Below are 20196 nucleotides of genomic sequence, written 5' to 3' on the forward strand. Positions count from 1 at the left end.
GTGAATTGGCAATAAAAATATTTTTAATTCGATTCTAAATTAAAAGTGAGGACAGCTAAGCTATAAAAAAGTTAAATATTTCATTTTACAATGTGTGTAAGAACAAAATTAACAAATTTATTAATTTAACGGTTTAATTGCATATTTTATAAAATAAATCAAAAATATATGCTTTTTAAGTTGAAGTTCCTAGCATTTTTATTTGTTTAAATTTGTTATTTAATGTTATAAATTTATTATATTAATTAAAAATAAAAGAGTTAAAGGGATTATAAAATCTAAAATGTTTTAAATGGTTTCAACCTTTGTATATCTTTCATAACCCAAAAATTTGATAATTTTATTTTGAAAATTTAAGGAGCCTTTAAAAATAAAATGCACGACTGTGTCGCACGAACTTGCTCTTAGAGTTAAAGTTGCTTATATTTTTAAGACTTTTTATATAGAAATTTGGAAAAAAATAAAATTCGTTTAAAAAAATAAAAATAAAATCTGAAATTAAATTGCCCTCCAAAACAAGTACGCAGTTTTGATTGATATATTAACATGCATTTTTAGAAAAAAAAAAAAAATTTCAAAATCGTTAGAGCCGTTTTTTAAAAAAACTAATTTTTTATAAATAATGTTTTGGAAAAAAAGTTTTAAAATAAAATTGGTATGCCATTCTGAAAAAATCACTAATCAACATCTAAAAACAAAATTTCAAAAAAATTCAATGTTCAAAAATCCAAAAATTATTTTTTTCAAAATTTTATTTTTAAATTATAGAAATTCTTCTTCACAAAAAGTTTCGTTGAAATCGAATAAGCGGTTTCGGAGATAATCGGTTTTGAAAGAAACGGTTCTATGGCAGGTACCGTTAATAATGATTTTCAAAAAAAAAATTTTCATTTAAAGATAGACCTTAGCTTGAAACTAATATTTGAATTTTTTAAACAAAATCGTTAGAGCCGTTTTTGAGATATTTCAATTTTACTAAAATCGGTATATGACAAGTACCGTTATTTTTGGTCCAACAAAATTAATTCCAAAAACCCCTCTGGAGAGTCGCCAAATAACGCTACATACCAAGTTTGACAGTAATCGGTCCATCCGTTTAGGCTGTAGCTCCTTATACAGACAGACAGACTGACAGACAGACGGACTTCCGGGACCCACTTGATATATAATACCTATATCGCAAGTAAAAATATTGGTATGCGATTTTGAAAAACATGTTAATTAACATTTAAATCAAGGTTTACAAAAAACATAATTTTAAAATTTTTTATTTTTAATCTAATATTGATTTTTGTTGAAAACTGTTCTTAGCTTTTAAATTTAAATTGCTTAAACGCTTTCGTTGAAATCATTTACGAGAAAGTCAGAAATCAAGAAAACAGTTCAATGCCAAGTACCGTGAATAATGGTTAAAAAAATACTTTTTGCTATATAAAAAGTAAGATTTTATGCAATTTTTAAATCAAAATCGTTAGAGCCGTTTTTTGACAAAAACATTTTCATTTCAGCCAGTTAATTTAAAAAAATATATAAATTTCTTTCTAGTGAATCACCCAAAACTCTCAATTTGGTAGTTGGAAAAGGTTCTTTTTCCTTGTTAACTTAATTTTAAGATTAAGAAAAAATTGCAAAAAATCATTCTTAGATTTAAGAAAAAAAAAAAACTCAGAATTTTATTATTTAAATCAATATTTTCAAAACCAGTTTTTGAATTTTCTTGGCCTATTTTTTTATCGCCTAAAATAATAAACTAAATATTTCAAAAATTCTTGTTACAGAAAAAATAAAATGGTAAGTAGATAGTTGAAAAGGGTTTTTAAGTAGTTTTAAAAACAACTTTTAATACAATTGTTAATATATTGTTTTCATTTCTTAGAAAATTAATAGTAAAATTAAACAAAAATTATAAATAGCTTTTTATGCTTTAACCCTCAAGCAACTTTTTACATCTGAGAAAGTCTTGTCTGAGAATAATAAATACATAATCTGTTAAAATTTAGAAAAAAAATAATTAGAACATTTTGTTTATAAAAAGTCCCTTGAAAGTCATTGAGAAATTCTTCAAAAGCGTCGTCGTCATGAAAAATTGAATCTCACCCAAATCGTTCGGAATCTGCAGAAAAATTTCTGTCCAAGTCTTGAAAAAAAAAAAAAAAAAATAAAATTTCACACACAGAGGAATGGTTGAAAGTTAGTTCTTCCTGAGCTCGTCGTGCGAAAAATGTTTTCATTTTAAATGTTATCATTCCCTTCGACCGAGTTCTTCAGGAGCTAATGAATTTTAATATTAAAACATCAAAACTTTATTCTTAAAAGTTTAAAGTATCTACATTTAAAAATACTGATTCCTTAAAAAGCAATCATTATATGCAGAAACGATTTTATATAAAACAAACAAATGTTTTAAAAATGTATGAATGCATTCCAATCCAATATTCATTTTTATTGAAATCACAAAAAATCAGAAAAGAATTGTTTAAAATTCACAATAAAAATGTATACCTATTTCTGATTTTCGACATTTATGATTGCTTTGTGTTCAAAGAATAACTAAATTGCAGATAAAAAATAATTTGGCATTATTCAAGGTAAAGTACCAAAAAAAAAAAAATAACAAAACAAATGTTGCCGAATGATACTTTTTATTTTGGCATCTGTTGTATCAAATTGAGGTTTCTTACTTGAATGAATGTAATCAAAAAGCTTTTCTTTCAAAAATGATTATTGTTTTCTGCCTTTTGGTTGTATTTTACTTTCTTTGTTATCCCGCAAATATGAATAACGAATCATAGTCGTGGATAAATGACCCATAAAGAAAATATCATTTATTATAATAAAGTTTATCAGTGAAGTAATTTTTTCGTTTGTAAGTCAATGAAATATAGGATCATGAACATGATAGGTGCCTTCATTTTTTATGTAATTCAAATTCATTGGGTTTGTCATGTTTGCCCTTGACCAAGGTTTGGTCCGTAAACGATATTCATACAGTATGAGGAGTTTTGTTTGTACAGTGGCAGTATGTTTTTGATGGTCTCTACCTTCTTTCATTCAGTGAAATAGAAGTACATAGTATCGCTACATGAAGCCGTTGCGAAATTGACATTAAATTATGGAAAATATAGCGAATAGCTTACTTCTTCCTGGTAGAAACATGAGCTGAGCAATCCTTATGTGAATAAGTGATGTAGTTTACCTTGTTGGTAGGAGGAATCATTTTGCAGAATATGTCAACATTGTGTATGGAAATTTATGCAGTGTATGTGAAGTTAAGGAGTGACAAAGTGCCACGTGTAAAATGTCATATTTTCTTTTTCTCCTGGTGGAATGTTCTGTTCATTTCAGCTAATGTATACGAACATTAACATAGAAGTTCTTGTTTATAGAGCTCACACTGGGATGGGAATGGTCTTGTATCAAATTTAAGAACACGGTTGTGTTTTTTTTTCTCGCGATACAAGGTGTGTTACAGAAGTCAAAAAACGATAACTATCTTTTGGCAAAAGAAAAGGACACATTTTTGTGTTAAATTCAACTTTTAAAATTTAAGGCCTGTCTTTTATCTACTTTATTTAAAGTTAAAAAAAATTCAATCAGAAAACAAAAAGTTAACTGTACTATCGACTAAAGTTATTGGCAACACAGTCGTATATCTTGAAATCATTTAACTTTTCATGTAATTAAACTACCAATTAAATTAAATTTACTTCAACTAAAAATCTCAACCCACACATCTGTCGATCATATTTGTAACAAGTTAAATGAAATTGAGTACAAAGTTCATTTACCCTTCTTCCTTCACAATTGCTGCCAAATGAAACTAGTACACACCAAACCACAATCAATGATAAAATAACCTACAACAAAATTTAATTAATCGCAAATTTATTGATCATTAAATTTTTTCGCTTTCTTTTGATCCAAAAATATTCTAAACTTATGATTGAAAAAAAGAAATGTGTTCCATTTTTCTAAAATTATTATTAAACAACAACAAAAAAAAACACAGATTTCTAGTTTCATTGGATTTATTTAAAGAAAAAATTAGAAAAAAAAAATAACTTCAAGTAATGAGTCAATTAGTGTCTGGTTTGCCATAAGTTTATTAACCGCAATCGTTTTTATAGTTTCAAAAAACATGTGTTTCATTTTTTTTTGTTATTGTTCATCATAATTTAAAGGGCTATGAAGAATTTCAAGTGCTTTTTGGTTTTAAAAGAACTAGAAGAATTGAGGTTTTTGAAATTGTTATTTTTGTTTTCCACTTTGTATGGTGAAGTCAATGGACGATAATTTTAGTCACACCTAACCTGGTAATTGTTTGACTTCTTTTCGATTTTTTAAAGTACAAAGATTATTAAGTTTTTGCTCTTGAGTTTTAATGTCAATCTTTTGTAAACACTTAATAATTGAGAGTTAAAGAAATTACGGACAATAAAGTTTGATTGATATTTCAGTTATAGCTTTTTTCTAACATAATTGACCAATTCGACATTCACTTAACATCCTGTTGTATAGGCTTATTGAGTTAAGAAAAATGTTAAAAATAGGTTAGTAAACAAAGTGAAAAAAATAATGAAAATTATTTTTATTTTTAAGCGGAGTGATTGAATATAATTCAATTAAAAAGTTAATAACTTTTTATTATTAAAAAGTTAAAGTGACCTCAACTCCATATGCGTTTCGCCCAGGTATGACAGTGGGCTCATCAGTTAGATGCTGTCATAACCTTACTAAGACGCAAAATTTTGGTCCATGAATACAGACACTTATAAAACTGTCATACCTGGGCGAAACGCATATGGAGTTGAGGTCACTTTAACTTTTTAATAATAAAAAGTTATTAACTTTTTAATTGAAAAATAGTTTAGGACAATTATTTTCAGAGACTATTAAGGTTCAGCATAAGAAATTATTCTCTGTAAACTGTTAAGTTTCATTTGATCAAACGGATCTTAATATCATTTGAAAAAAATAGTGCCTCTAAATTGAAAATTAGTCTTCTTAAAAATCCAATACAAAACCCTTGAAGTGGCCTTTATGCTGACTTTCACCCTACAAGACACTGCACTTTGTTATTGTTACAACAAAATATGCATAATTAATGCATCATTCTTTCTGTACAAAAATGGAATGACAAAATTATCCAAAAATAAACACAAAGTACCTATGTATATTTTATATTGGTAAATCATGAAAAGCTTATAAATTGCTGGCACAGTGTACTAATGAATCCTTTTGGCCTTGAATTCAGTCATTGGCAATAATGATTTTCAATTTCGTTGAAGATTTTATATTAATAAAATTTCTTCGATGATTAATATTTTGCAGGTGGGATGTGAGAGGAAAAATTAAAAAAAAAATTAATTTTAATTAACCAACTAAATAGCAAGTATTCTTTTTCTGTTAAAGAGCCATCTCTTTAAATTTACTGACTTGGGAAAAAGAGAAATAAATAATGATTCATTATTATTTTCCCACAAAAATGTTCACACGAAAAAGATAAGAGTGTTTGTTCTTTTAAATGCAATGATGTGGAAGGGAAGTGATAAAATGGATTAAGGCGTCCGGCGTTTAAAGACAATAAATAATTATTGGGATTATACCATTGTGGTGATTAATGATTTATGAATATAGGTTTGTAGAAATTATTTGGGTGCATAAAATACTTAATGAAATATAATGGTTTACTTATTAGTGAAATAAGTTTAAGGAGAATTGGGAAAAATTTGTAAGATCTAATATGAAGTGGACCTTATTTGCTTTGTAGAGTAAATAAACATAGAGAAGGAAATTAGTAGAAAGTATCACCCAGAAACTAAAATTCAGTTGTGTGCACAATTTTTTTTGATGGGGTCAATTGCTATGAATCGAAATTTTTTTGCGGCATACCCTTATTTTGTATTTCTTCTGAAAGAACCTGTTTAAAATTTCTCTCTGCAAGTTTTTATTTTTGTGCACATTTTGACACTCACTTGTGTTTTAGTGACAAAAAATTAAAAGCAGACCGGTGGTATTTCTTAATGTTGTCGAAAATGCAATTTTAAACAACAGCTTATTTCGGCATATGAAACCGAACTAATTGGGCCCCATCAATTTTTCGAATAAGGCAGACTCTATTAACCCAAATTGGTAGAGCGAGCCTTGTATGTAATGAACTCGCTTTGTCTGGTTCAAACTAAAATGTAAAATAACTAGATTAAGTCCCAATTTTTTTTACTCTCCAATAATTACATAATAAACTTCCCAATAAAAGTTTAAAAACTGTAAAATCGCTTACAAATTTTAAAATATCCTCTTTTCAATGGGGACTTTTTATTTTATTGAGAATGAATAAATTGGCGGAAGACTTGCAGCCTAAATGGAAGGAAAAACAATATATTTATTATTGGCGATTTTGTTATTCATATATTCAGTGTATATACAATATTTTTTTTTAATTTTTGATTTTCATGTTTGAAATAAAAATATAGTTAAAATGGTCATTTTAGGTTGGAACTCGGACTTGAACTCGAATTGGAACAAAGTGCAAGCTTATATTAGTATTGATTAAAAGATACAAAACACTTGTAACAAATTGTTTTATTTGGCATATTAGTGTGGTTATTATTCGGAAGTGCAGTTGGATAACCACCATCCGGTTGGAAGTGTTGCCAAAAAATTTCCCTATTTCTTTTAATATTTGTATTTGTCTTCCTCACTTTCCCGTATTTTTCATGTCGAAATCATTTGATTTTTTATAGGTTATTTTTGTATAAGGTATTCCATTATGCCCAACTTTCACGAGTCGATTTTAGCCGCACGATATGTCGGTCGACTAGGATTTTTCTATGGGGATGTCACTTTGGTCGCCTGCGACTTACCTTCACACGAGTCGAAAAGCTTCGTCGCACGGCAAAAATCGACTCGTGAAAAGTCCCCATTAGACTCGCGGATTTTACACGCAGAAAAATAATGGACCTACCGAGGAGTGGGTTAAATAAAATGTGTTAAAAATAACGTAGTCTTGGTTAAGAACTACGTAATTCTCGTTGCTTAAATCAACGTAGTCGCCTCGGTTAAGTTAAATTGTTTAAAATTACCATTTAACAGGTTATTTTAACCGATAAACTTGTTTATATTGATCAAGAAACTCGGTTAAAATTTAAGATTTTATTAAAATTTAACCGAAAAAGTCGGTAAGATTAAACAATTTTTAATAACCGAGCCGACTCGTGTAATTTTAACAGGGGTTAGTTTGCAAGTGCTATATTAACAATCTTCTGTGTTAATTTTACACAAGTTTTACGTTGCTTTTAACCGATCATTTTTCTCTGTGTAGCGACTAACCAGTTCAAATAAAAAAATCCGTAAATCCTTTTTTAAACACACTCTAATGATTGGAGTAACCTTATTTTGAAAAGAATACTAAAAAGTATTTTAATCTTAAAAACGGTTCATTTTTGAAATTTTATTTTAAAATCAAAATTTTTAAAAACAAAGTTGCATACATATACCTACTATCAGTTTATTTTTTTTTGTATTTCAACTAAAACACCCATTAAAATAATTACAGCTCTCATTTTCAATACCAACGTTTTAATAAAATTGTATTGTATAATGACAGAGTTAAAAAGAGAGCAAATAAAATTCAACAACCAAACAAAACTAAAAAAAAAAATAACACTAATTGACCTATTGTAGATAATAGCCGGCTATTTGATTTAAAATTTCAACCATCACACATGCATGCACACATACCTTTTGTTTTCAATCAAAACAAAAATACAAATACCACAACACCACCCGCTCAACCTTGATTATTTTAATAATAATCATTATTCATTTAATTTGTGTTTTTTTTTTTTCGTCTGCAAATAAAATGGAAACAATATTGTTCTTACTCATTCGCACACTTGCTATGACAGCATGATTTCGATCCGCTACAAAAGTTTGTTGTTGATTTTTTCCTTCGAATAGCCATGTGACGTTCTCGTGTTGGAAATTTGGGAGTTTTTCGAATATAAATCGGTTGAACTTCGAATTCATCCATAGGTTCCTTTGGTCTTAATCCATTGTTGTAGTTGTTTGATCGCTTGTATTCCAATTGGGTGGCAGTATTACAGGGACAGGTATCAACGAAACCCATTTTTTTTAAAACTCAAATTTAGATATTTTCAGAAAATAAACTTATTCACACTTCTTTTCGAAATAATTTTCGAAATTTTTATTTTGATTGATTTATCAATGAAGAAAACTCTAAAATTTAAAAACGCCAAACAGTGAAATAAAACACAATATTGTAGCAGACTGAGAACTAGACACTAACTGTTAACGAATACAAATTTCAAAACGAACTGTCAAGTCAGTGTTTCTTATCTAAAAAATTCGAAATTAAAAAGAAAAAATTGATGTTTAATGTTTAAAGTCGAAGTCGATAGACTCTCATTTCTCATATTTCGTTTGAATGTCACTTAATGAATTCATGTAGGTACATATGTGTGTGTTAGAGACTCCGAGGGGTGTGTTTAAGAGAGATAAGACCACATTTTTTTGAGTCGTCTCATATATCATTATCAGTTCGAAAAAACGCAAAAAAAAAAGGAAAAGAAAAATAAAACGAATTTTTATAATTTATAGGGTAAAAAAGCGGAGAACCAAAAGAAAAAAAAATAATAAAACAATCAGACGTACTCGTACCTACTTTAAAAAACGATCTTTCGCGTACTGATCAGATCGTTAGATCTGATAGATAGTTTCAGTAGCTATTTGCAAATAAATATTTCATCTGCGAACCAATTGATGAACAAACAATTGAATGTGATGTTTTGGAGTTCAAAAGAGCGCCAACAATTTTCATTATTTTATTTGTTTGTTGTTATGAATGTGGGGGAGAGGGAAATATGTCCTCGCGTCTTTCTCCAAATACGTGATCAGCACTTTAATTGAGCTTCAATTTGCTGAAACAAATACAATTCAAAGTTACAAATTGATGGCCTGTGGATGAACATGTATAATTACAGAGAAGAAAAAGAACAAATATTTTGACGAGACAATAGAATTGAATCATTTCGCGATTGTTTTGTTGACATGTTATTGAGTAGGTAAAGTAATCCAAACGGAAATCAAATATACAATTTTAATGAGCGGAAAACAAAAGCAAATGCAATGCACATTTAATTTTTGAGCTATGACTGTATTCTAGTTTTTCTAGTTAGTCCCTTGAACTTAAAGTGGTCAAAAGGTACCACAACATGAAAGAGTTGAATAGATAAAACGAGGGAGAAAATCTTATTTGTGAGTTTCACGTGGTCAAGATTCCATGTGAAACAATTTACCTTTCATTTTTCTTTTTATATGAATTGAAGCTGATTAGTTTTTCATGTTTGAAAAATTTGGCCTCATCGTGCACCAAAGAGTAAAAAAATGAATTTGTGGCGCGAAATGTTTTAGATACACCCTAAGGTCTAGTGACTAATAATTTCCAACCTTTTCATGACAATGAAATTCTTAGAGGTTTTCCAGTTCCTCGCAAGGGGCAGTACCCCTGAAAAAAATTTTAGGTGGTGAATTCTGGGATTCGCACCCAGACCTCTGGCGTAATATCTGAATCGCAGTAATCATCACGTCACGCAATTAACTGTTTTTATTGATTAAAAGCCCTTTCTTCACTCGGAGGGGTTGAAGAAGAAACCGGTTCATTAGAAAATGAAAGCCAAAATTGTAAGCGTACCTACAATACTTCATTTTTTAACTCAGATTTTTTCTGTGCGAGACCGTGGAGTGCATCATTGATTACAGGATCGCAAATCGGTTGAAAAAAAAAATGAAGAAAGTTAATTTATCGCTGTGAACAAGAACTTGACTTTTTGCGGACTCTAATGTGACGAATTTTTGGTGGGGAAACGGCACAACATTCGTAAACTGCAGTAAAATTAGTATTCTGAATGGAAAAAAATTGGTACAGGCTTCACTTTTCGACTATTTAACCTTTGCAGAGTCGTAGTTTTTCTGAGGAGAGGAATCATTTTTGGGAAATAAATCTCATTCATATTGATAATTTGGCGGGGAGGGCTCGATGTATTAATTTCAATAAAATTTTCAGGGTATGCGTCCTTAAGCGAGTTTCAAATTTTGGAAGTAGTTTAGGAAAAAATACTGCCAACGCCCACTCCTTCTATATTGATGCAAAAATTATTTATTTTAGCAAAAAATGAGATCAGAAATTAACTACTACTGATAGATGGTTGACAAGATGATTTCGAGAGGATGAGAACTATTTTAGAAATCAAAATGAAATTCACAATTATTTATTTTGAATTCCATAAACGAAAGTCTCTGTTGGAAATTTAATTTCAATTAGTTTCGAAGCCTAGCTCTACTATTTTCATATTTGTTGATAAATTACACCGGCACACAAAATAAAAAAACTGTCATGTACCAGAAACCAGACCTATCCTTCTATATGTTTTTGGGCACGCTGAATCCGAATTTCAAGTCCGTCTGGCGCTGTCACCCTCCAGTTTTGAGTAAAATGCAAAAAACTAAAAAAAAGGAAGTTTTTTGCCTTTTTTGGGGGTATTTTTTACATTTTTCTCAAAACTGGAGGACGAACGGGCAAAACGGACTTGAAATTCGGATTCAGCGTGTCCAAAAACATATAGAAAGAAAGGTCTGGTTTCTGGTACATAACACTTTTTTTTTTGTGTGCCGGTGTTATTTTACGAACTAACATTACCAGCTTCATTAAGGTTAAGTAAATATTTTTGTGTATAGATACCTATAAGTTGGTATCGAAATTATTAGTCATTTAACGGAAACAACAAAATAATTTACTGTTCGCATCCAAAGTTCAAATTGTTCAACTTGTTCAAAACATGCGATTATTATTAAATGCAGTCATTATAGGTATTACCTTGCACCCCTTCTGAAGATGAAAAGTTTAATTATTACAATTGATCAAACTCAAAAATTATAGTAATTTCTCTCTTTTCTCCCTCTTTCTCTCTCTAACACACACACACACATTCAGTTTATTATTAATTTATTTTGAATTCGTTATCTATCGACATGTTCTCTATCTCGTTCGTTTTGAAATAAACGATAATAAAAAAACCATAAACACGCACTCAACATGCAGCCAGATATAGCCGATTGTTTATTGATTATTCAATTCAGATCACTGAACGATCAGTCCATATAGATTGATCACAAAACTACACTTAAGTAACCTGCATTGATATAATATCGATCTTTTAGTTAAAGACAAATGCAATCTTCTTTAAACAATGATGTTTCAAGATATCAGTAATATCTCGTATATTATCGAAGTGTGAAATGAAAAAAAAACTCGATCAGTATGTCTCTATATATAGTTGGTTGCATTTTACGCGTTTTTTTAATTAACATAAATTAACAATCATTGTGTTGTCACCACAAAAGTTAAAAAAAAAACTCAGTCAAAAAGGGAATTGGAAGAGCAAAAATTGTGTCAAAAAAAGGCACAACTCACGATAAACAACAAACAAAAACAAAAAAAAAAAAAAAAAACCGTCCGTCTCACGGCCAGACCGAATGACAACTGTTTGTGAGCTACTCTAGCCGCATATTGGAGCGTTATAGCGCGTGCAATCAACTATAGAGAAACAAAACCTAACAACGTGCCACTTGCAGTTTTTTATTTATTTATTTTTCTCTTATTTAGTTTTTGTTATATAATTTACATGTGCTCTCTCATCCAAAACCTACTAAAGTTTTAAACTTATTTTGTATTGCTTTGTTTTTGTAACTTCCCAATTTTCAAGCCAAACTTAAACAACAACAATTTTTTTTGTATGTGTACTATCTCAATAAGTAATGAATTCGAAGTTGAAGCAAGTGGAAAAACATGGTTGGTGTTGTTTTAACATCAAACCAGGAGAGTTACGAAAATTGAGTTCCATTCCAAATGGAGTACACGTAACGCTGCGAGGTAATAAGGTGTATTCGAATTCGTATTGTCGTCATGCGTTAATGTTTATATCGCCTATGGGAAACAATACAACTTAACTAGCTGTATGGTGTAACTTTGAACTTACTGTGAAGAGTTCAAAACAAGAAAACAAACCAAATGATTTGGTAACTTTAAATCGATAAATTGATTTCGTTTAATTAAGCTAAGCTTATCTCAATTAAAATTCAAAATTTGCATTTAGGAGGAACCTACATACATATACCTACATTTAAAAAATATTTAGCATGACGAAAACAGTGAATCAGAAATATATACAACAATTTGCAAATTCTAAAAAAAATATATCTGAACATTAACAAGTTTCTTTAGTTCAAAGGTTGACTTACATAAAACGCACATCTGTCAACCATTTCGTTACAAAAATTAGTTGATACAGTAGGATATTTTGTGTTTTTTTAATAAAAAAAATATTTTTTTGAGGCGGCTGATTTTTTAAAAAATTATTCGTGGTTTGTTTCTCGTAAGTGTTTTTTTGTAAAATAGGTACGTTAAACAGTGAATAGTGTGAATATTAAACGTGCTTATTATTTTAAAGTACTGTAGTGTAGAATATAGTTTACCTTTCCATTTTTAGTGATATTCGATATGCTCTATCTTAGAAAAAAAAAGATGATTGTATCATGCCAAAAGAGAAAGCCTTTCAAGCTACATTCTTCTAATTTTAGGATCTTAATACCTACTAAATATTTGATTTCAAATGGTAAAATAGATAAATAATCGAAACTGTTCAAAAACTGAAACTTTTCAATTTTTTTGTTTTTATTTCTCAAGAAAGTGGTAAATTTTTTTCTGGTAAAATGATTATTATTTTTAGAAAGGCTACTTATTAAGCTTCAAGATTAATTTCATATCAAATTTCTACGTTTTTTTTTTTATACTGCAATATGATTCATCTAACCAAAAATCATACTCTTGATTTTGACATCAATACCTCAACAACGGATCACTTTGCAGAAAATTCAAGGACACATTTAAAAAATTCATTGAATTCTCTACAAAAAAAAATTGAGTTTACTTTGCTAAAACGGATTTAAGATCCATTTAGAAAAGCTATAAAAAAAGGCATTTTTACGGTTTTTTAGAAAATGTACCTCTATATTTTATAACAAGTTATAAGATTAATAACACCGGTTTACAGCCAAAATGGACACTCAATTCCACTATTTTTTACTTGCGATATAGGTACTATATGTGTGTAGTACTACACATAAGAGCCAACTTTTTAAATAAAAAAAAATATTTTTTGTACCGTTATTAACGGTACCTGTCATAGAACGGTTTTTTTCGTTTCTGAATATCTCGTACAACATTAACCCGATTTAAATGAAAATTTTTATACAAACGTGTGTAAGTAAAGATAATATTAAAAATTTAGAAAATTTTCAAAAAACGCAATTTTGGATTTTTAAAAAATATTTCAAATTTTTTTTTTGAAAAATCAATTTTTTAAAAACGGATCAATGAAAAATTTTGAAATTTAGTTTTTATGTGTAAATTAATTATTTCTTCAAAATGGCATAACAACTTTTTTTTTGAAAAATGTTAAAAAATTTTTATACATAAAAAATTATTTTTTTTAAAAACGGCTCCTACAATTTTCGAAAATTTTTTTCTAAAAATACCTTTTTATACAAGAAATAAAATGGCATATTTGTTTTTTTTTTTTTTAAGATAATTTAAAACGGAGTTTAATTAATTATAAAAACAGATTTAATTTTTTTATACTACTTATGAAATTTCTTCAAAATATCAAATTTTAAATTTCTTGAATAAAAAGCTTTAACATTATAGTTACTTTAAGCATAAGAGCAAGTACGTGCGACCCCAGTCGTGCAATTTATTTTTACGTACTTTTACCTCAGGAACTCGAAAATCATTAAAAAAAAAATTACGATGGATACGTTTTCGAGATATAGTTTTTCAAACTTTTTTGTCGTTTTTTTTTTTAGCATACTTAGTATTCGGGCTATATCTTGAGTAATAAACAACTAATATGAACAAAAAAAACCGGTTCCTGAAGGCTGATCAAATAAGCAACAAACACTGGAATAACTTTTTTCGGTCACTCCAAAAGTTTAAGTGCATTGTATCAAAACACTTAAAAGAAATGGAAATTTTTGCAAAAAAAGAGTTTCTTACTGACATAAAAAATCTTAATCTTGCGAATCCTCATAGTTTTATATTTTTTATGTGTAGTACACTTTCTGGCAAAGATAACAAGTCTTTTGTTTTGTTGGCTTTTACTTGGTGGAAGTCTTTAACAAATCATTTTTTTTTTTAATTTGATACTTCCACTTTGTTTTTATTTTTAATTTGTGATGATTGCAGCTGTTGCTGAAATTAAAACAGAGTGGAAGTACCAAAATAAAAAAAAAAGAACAAAAAATGATTTGTTTAAAGATAACAAGATAATTTTCTTCAAAATCTATGAATAAGTTATAAAGATATTATAATTTATATTTTATATTTTCGACTTTTTTTTTGTTATTTTTTGTATTTTCGTCTATAACTTGAAAAGGAAGCCGAATATGAAAATTTGTATTAAGTAATTTTTTGTAGATAATTAAATTTTCTATCGATATGTATCCTTTAAAAAATTTAAAATTAAAATATTGTAAAAAAACTAATGAAAAACTATTCGAAAAAGAGAAAAACATGACATTTTTGGTGTTTTTACTAAATAGTCTATTTTTATCCTTTAAGCATTTATAGTTATTGAACATGTAACGGAAAAAAGAAGATACTTTTTCAAAAATATAAAACTTTGAAGATTAGCAAGATTTAGATTTTTATGTCAGTAAGAAACTCTTTTTTTTGCAAAAATTTCCTTTAAAAAGTCCATTTCTTTTAAGTGTTTTGATACAATGCACTTAAACTTTTGGAGTGACCGAAAAAAGTTATTCCAGTGTTTGTTACTTATTTGATCAGCTTTCAGGAACCGGTTTTTTTTTGTTCATATTAGTTGTTTATTACTCAAGATATAGCCCGAATACTAAGTATGCTGGAAAAAAACGACAAAAAACTTTGAAAAATCATATCTCGAAAACCTATCCATAAATATTTTTTTAGATAAGATTTTCGAGTTTTCTGGGCTCAAATCTATACGAAAAGTATAACGGCACTTGGTGTCCAAAAAATTTTAATTTTATTGTAAACTAGTGTTATGAAATAAATCTGCAAAAAAAAGATTTATTCATCAAACAGTTTTTCTGTTCTGAGGGTTTGAACATTTGAGTTGAAATAAAACACCACATTTTTGCAGCGGTAAATGACTTACTTCTATGCACTTTTATATGAGCCAAATCAAATGCTTCTGAGTTTATTTAAACATTCTATTTTAAAATAATAATCGTCTTCAGCGCAAAGTCATTCCGTAAAATAATTTAATCAAAGCGGTTTTCGTTGATTTTAAGTTTTTTTTCTTTAGTGTAACACACTTTGAGTGCATTTAACCAGGGTCAAAGCCAAGACTATTTTTTCCGGTTTGTCTATTACCGTCTAAACTTTGAGCCATCAGTGTCGAAATGTATTTTCTTCCAATGCAAAAATCAATCTTGCATCTTTCCTTCGTTATTGCTTAAGATGTCACAGTCTGCGACATTATGGCAAAAACAAAATGTCAAATGAAAATTAAATTAAACTATATTTATTTATACATAAAGTACAAATGTTTCTTTCTCTTCATATAGAAGAAAAAAAAAAACTAACTGGAATTCCATATAATGTTAAATTGCAATAATAGTAAGACTGTCTCTTATAATAATTGCTTATAACCGGTCCATTTGACAATCCAATTAAAATGTCGTTGGCGGTGTTTAAATATAACCCAAATTGGGTAAATATTTCGACACGTTATTATCAAAAGTGGTCACACAAACATTGACCGCCGCCGCCGCCGTCACTTGTATCATAGAGATACAAACAACAATGTGTGACACAGTATGACAAATGAATGCCAAAGTATATCCAAATCATTGACAATTAATTGCAAGCCATTTAGAAATGTGTCATGTCTATTCATTTTATTTTGACATTTCTTTCAGTCAAATGTCAATTTCGACATTATTTTGGCAAAAAAAACAACGATGATGAGATTTATGCTAAATATCATATGAAAGCAAATTGACACTATCGAATTAAGTTTTAAAGAATACACATTAAAAAATATAAAATCAACACTTTGTTTTGACTCTATTCATATAATTTAGAAGTGGTGACCTTTAAAACGAGTGGGTACATAGAAAATATTTATTTCCAATACTTGGTGGTCAAACACATGGTGGATGGTGGTCATACATGAAAAGATATTATAATAAATTAGTCAGCGATTGAAGTATTTCTATATGTGGATCTCGCAATTCTGTCTGTCTCTATCTCGGTCTGAATCCCAAACCCCTTAAGCCAACTAGAATTTAAGAGTTTTGGGTAATTTCCTAGAGTGGAAATTGAGAATTTATTAAAGACTAAAATCACCGATTAAAAAATTGATGTTTCAAGTAAAATAAAAACAATTTTAAAAATGTGTGTAGGTAAGCTTAAAAAACGTACTAAACTTTAATTAAATTAAACGTACTAAACTTTAATTAAATGCATATTTTGGAAACGAAAATCTAAGTTGTAAGATAATTTTTTTATTTAAATAATGTTTTGATAAAAAAATGGTATATGTCATAAATCAACATCCAAAGATTATAATACATTTTTTTCGAAAAATTGATATTTCACAAAAAAACACATACTTTTTTAAAAACTTAAAATTTAGTTCTCTCAAATTTTGTTTATTTTTAAAAGTTGTGAAAAAAATAGAATTTAAAAATATAATTAGTTTAGGCCCATTTGCTCATACGGATCATAAATTTAAATCTTAGCTAGGTCGAACATAGCACGTATGTTTTACTTAGTTTATTCCAAGTTGCTAAAAAATATTTATGTTCAACCTTGCAATGATTTACTTTCATGTGAGAAATCGCTGAGAGCTTCAAATCAAATTGTCAAATCGACACAAACGTCAGTTAATTCAAATTGTTTTTGAACAATTTACGGAAAATAATATAAGAAATTTGGTTGTTCTGTTTATTTTTATTGAAGAAAAAATGAATAATAGTGAAAGCGGTAAAATAAATGGTGTTTAATTCATTAAAAACAAATTATTCATTTGAAAGATTATTTTTGTGTATGTATTTGTGTGTCATTGTGTTTTTTTGTATTGTGAGTGAAAATTTTGACAGCAAAATGTTAAAAATTGTATACGAATTTGTGCGGCAAATTGTACCATCTGCTAATGGTTAACACACGTATAAAGTAAGTTAACCGTTCTTAAACTTACTTATGATCTAATATTTCCTCATCCTAAATTATGTTAAACTTAGTCAGATTTAGGGGTCACTTTTAAGTTCGTGCAAACCGGTATGTGAAACTTTGGCCTTTATGATTTACTTAAATATTTAAGACTCGTTTCAGCAAATGGGCCTTAGTTGGTTTTAATTAAATCATAAATTTTATGTAGGTATATAAATATATTCTACGGAAAAAATACCGAAATAAAGTGTGAGATAACAAAAAAATCAAGATAAAAGTGTAATTTTTTGCTTTCTATGTTTTAATAATTTCATTGAATTTATTAAATACATATAAAAAAAAATCGTTATTTTTGTAGTGATTTTTGACAGACCGTATTTAAGTGAAAAGTTATCGTACAAAACAAAAAGCATTTTGGGAAATTTTTTTTTGGATAAAATGATTATTATTTTTGAAAGGCTCTTTATTATCAGTTATCAAGCCAAAAACCATACTCCTTGACTTTGACTAGGTACTTACATACATATATCTCAAATAACGGATCACTTTACAGAAAATTTCTTTTAATTCTCTACAAAGAAATTTAGGTCCATTTTCTTCACTCGGAGTTGAACAAAACTTAAGAATTTTTATATTAAAAATTCTCAAGTTATGTTCAACTCCGAGTGAAGAAAATGGACCTAAGTCTACTTTGTAAAAAAAATGTTTTCTTACTTTTGAGATCAATTTAGAAAAGCTATAAAAATAGGCCTTTTTTTTGAAATTTTACCGCTTTTTTATAACATGGAGCAATAAGATTAAAATGAGGCTTAATATTATTAAAATTGGATATATGAACTTAAAATAAATTTACAAAGTTAAAGATTTACCCATCAAAAAGTTTTTCTGTTCTGAGAAATTGAACTTTTGAGATGAAATAAAACAATTTATTAATAAATATTGTTTAAATTTTAGATAAACCAAAGAAAAATTAAACACTTTTACATTTAGTACTAAAACCGTAAAACTAGAAGAATTTAGCTTTCACATGTTTGCTCTCACATGATACGATAATTTTTCACTGAGATACGGTCTGTCAAAAAACAATATTTGTTTGTAACTTTAATTTGTTGGGCTATAGCCTATAGTGTATTTTGACGGAAATAAAACACACAAAATTAATAAAAAATGATTCATGCAAAAAAAGGAATCTTTATCCGATTAATATCACTCACTTTAGTGCCACACTTATAAAATTCCACTTCATCAATTCTAATCCGTCAATCTCACTATTTAATTTATTTGTAAATAAAATTGTATTCAACTTTACAACTATTTTTTCTGCCCATATTTGCATCAAAGAAGAATCATGCTTTTCTATACAAAGCTGGTACTGGTAGCCTCTACTAATTAATTCAATTTTTATATCACTTGTAAACTAGGCATTACGATAACAACCAACACTTTTAAAAACGAGTCCAAGTGATAAAATAAAAAAAAAAAACCGTTATCGTTTGATTTTATGTTAAGAAAAAGAAATTTTCTTAAGTGGACGGACGTAGCCTGAATTTTATGTATCAGTTCAAATCAGCAACATGAGACAAACATCAAAACGACTTGTTTTGCAACACCACATATAAAAATCCTTTCTCTCTTTTTTTGCCGAAAGACACATTCATTGAATCAATACTTAAAAATTAAGTGCGATTAAAGATAATAACAAGTTCGAGAAGTGATTGAGCAATCCAGAAGCGGCTTAAGAAAACTATACGCCTTAAAGAAAAACGCTTTCAAAACGAAAAATTCTGCCACGTTAGGAAAAATACTTCAGAGTGAAATGTACTTGAAAGTTTTTATCCGACTCTGTCCTCAATTAAAATAAGGCATTCATAGAGTGTTATCTTGCGGGAGTGTCAAGAAACCTAAACTTGGCGAGCGCCTTCTGTAGCTTTTGTTTAAAATCCACCCCTTCCATAAAAACTACCCATCACATCTCAAATGCAACAAAACTCAAATCCTGTAGGACATGTTAGTTGCAATAATTATTATTTCGCAGATGCAAAGTTGCAAGTATACAGAAACCGAAACCACACCACACATCTACAACATACCACTCATACCCATCAATTTGCATAGTAAGCATTTTTGCGATGGAAATGAAAAAATGAGAATTCAAAAACAGAAAATATAAATTGTAAGCCTCTCCTTCTTCACACATATGATTGTGAACCATGATGTGGTTGTGGCCTTGACTTTATTGCGAACATTATTATTACTGCTTCTGTGTTTTTCTGCTTGTTTGTTTCTTATTCGTATGTGCACCTGACATGCATTTTTGTTTTGGCCGCTCTTGATTGATGGGCGGACGTCAAGACATTCAAAATGTCAACACAATTTCAGATGAACGAACGAACGAATGGACGAAAAAATTCTTTCGCAGGCGTTCAAAATTCAAATCATTTTTTTTTGTGGCCAAATAAACATGAGGTTCATTCCATCTTCTTGGACCACAAAACGGTTGATAAAATTGTTCTTTTTTATATTTATTCAAGAAATAAATAAATTCAAGAAATTGACCGAAATGTTTACTAATTTTTTAAGATTTTTTCGAGAGTTGTCGAACTTGAATTTGGTCTTTTTGTAGTAAACAATCTTCAAGGAAAACAATAAATATTTCAAAAGCTTTTTCCTCTCAATTGTTGACAATGAAAGTTTAAAATATTGAAAATAACTATTAAAAGGAAAAGAAAAATTGCATAACAAAACGGCTTTTCTTAAATGAATGCGCATTAGTCTAGCAATTTTTACTATAAACAAATTTATAAAAAAAAACTGTTCATATAAAATACTAGCTTCAAATTAGTTTAAATTCAAATTTTTAATTGTTGTGTCATACTTTTTCTTGCTTCATTTAGAAATTTTTTAGT

At 28.5% G+C, this 20196-nt stretch overlaps 1 protein-coding gene across 2 annotated transcripts in view; it reads right to left on the bottom strand.

The window, feature by feature from the left end:
- LOC129908615 (four and a half LIM domains protein 2) overlaps positions 1-20196 on the bottom strand; it is a 201162-nt gene that overhangs the window by 104171 nt on the left and 76795 nt on the right. Inside the window, exon 1 of one of the 2 annotated variants that reach the window (XM_055985252.1) lies at positions 7884-8333. The exons of the other annotated variant lie outside the window; for it this stretch is intronic. Within the exon in view, the coding sequence (XP_055841227.1) occupies positions 7884-8128 (245 nt within the window). The 5' untranslated portion in view covers positions 8129-8333. Of the gene's footprint in view, positions 1-7883; positions 8334-20196 lie in introns of those variants that run through there. 2 annotated transcript variants of the gene reach the window in all.

Source organism: Episyrphus balteatus, chromosome 2 (assembly GCF_945859705.1).
Source record: "Episyrphus balteatus chromosome 2, idEpiBalt1.1, whole genome shotgun sequence".
Classification (NCBI taxonomy): Eukaryota; Metazoa; Arthropoda; class Insecta; order Diptera; family Syrphidae; genus Episyrphus; species Episyrphus balteatus.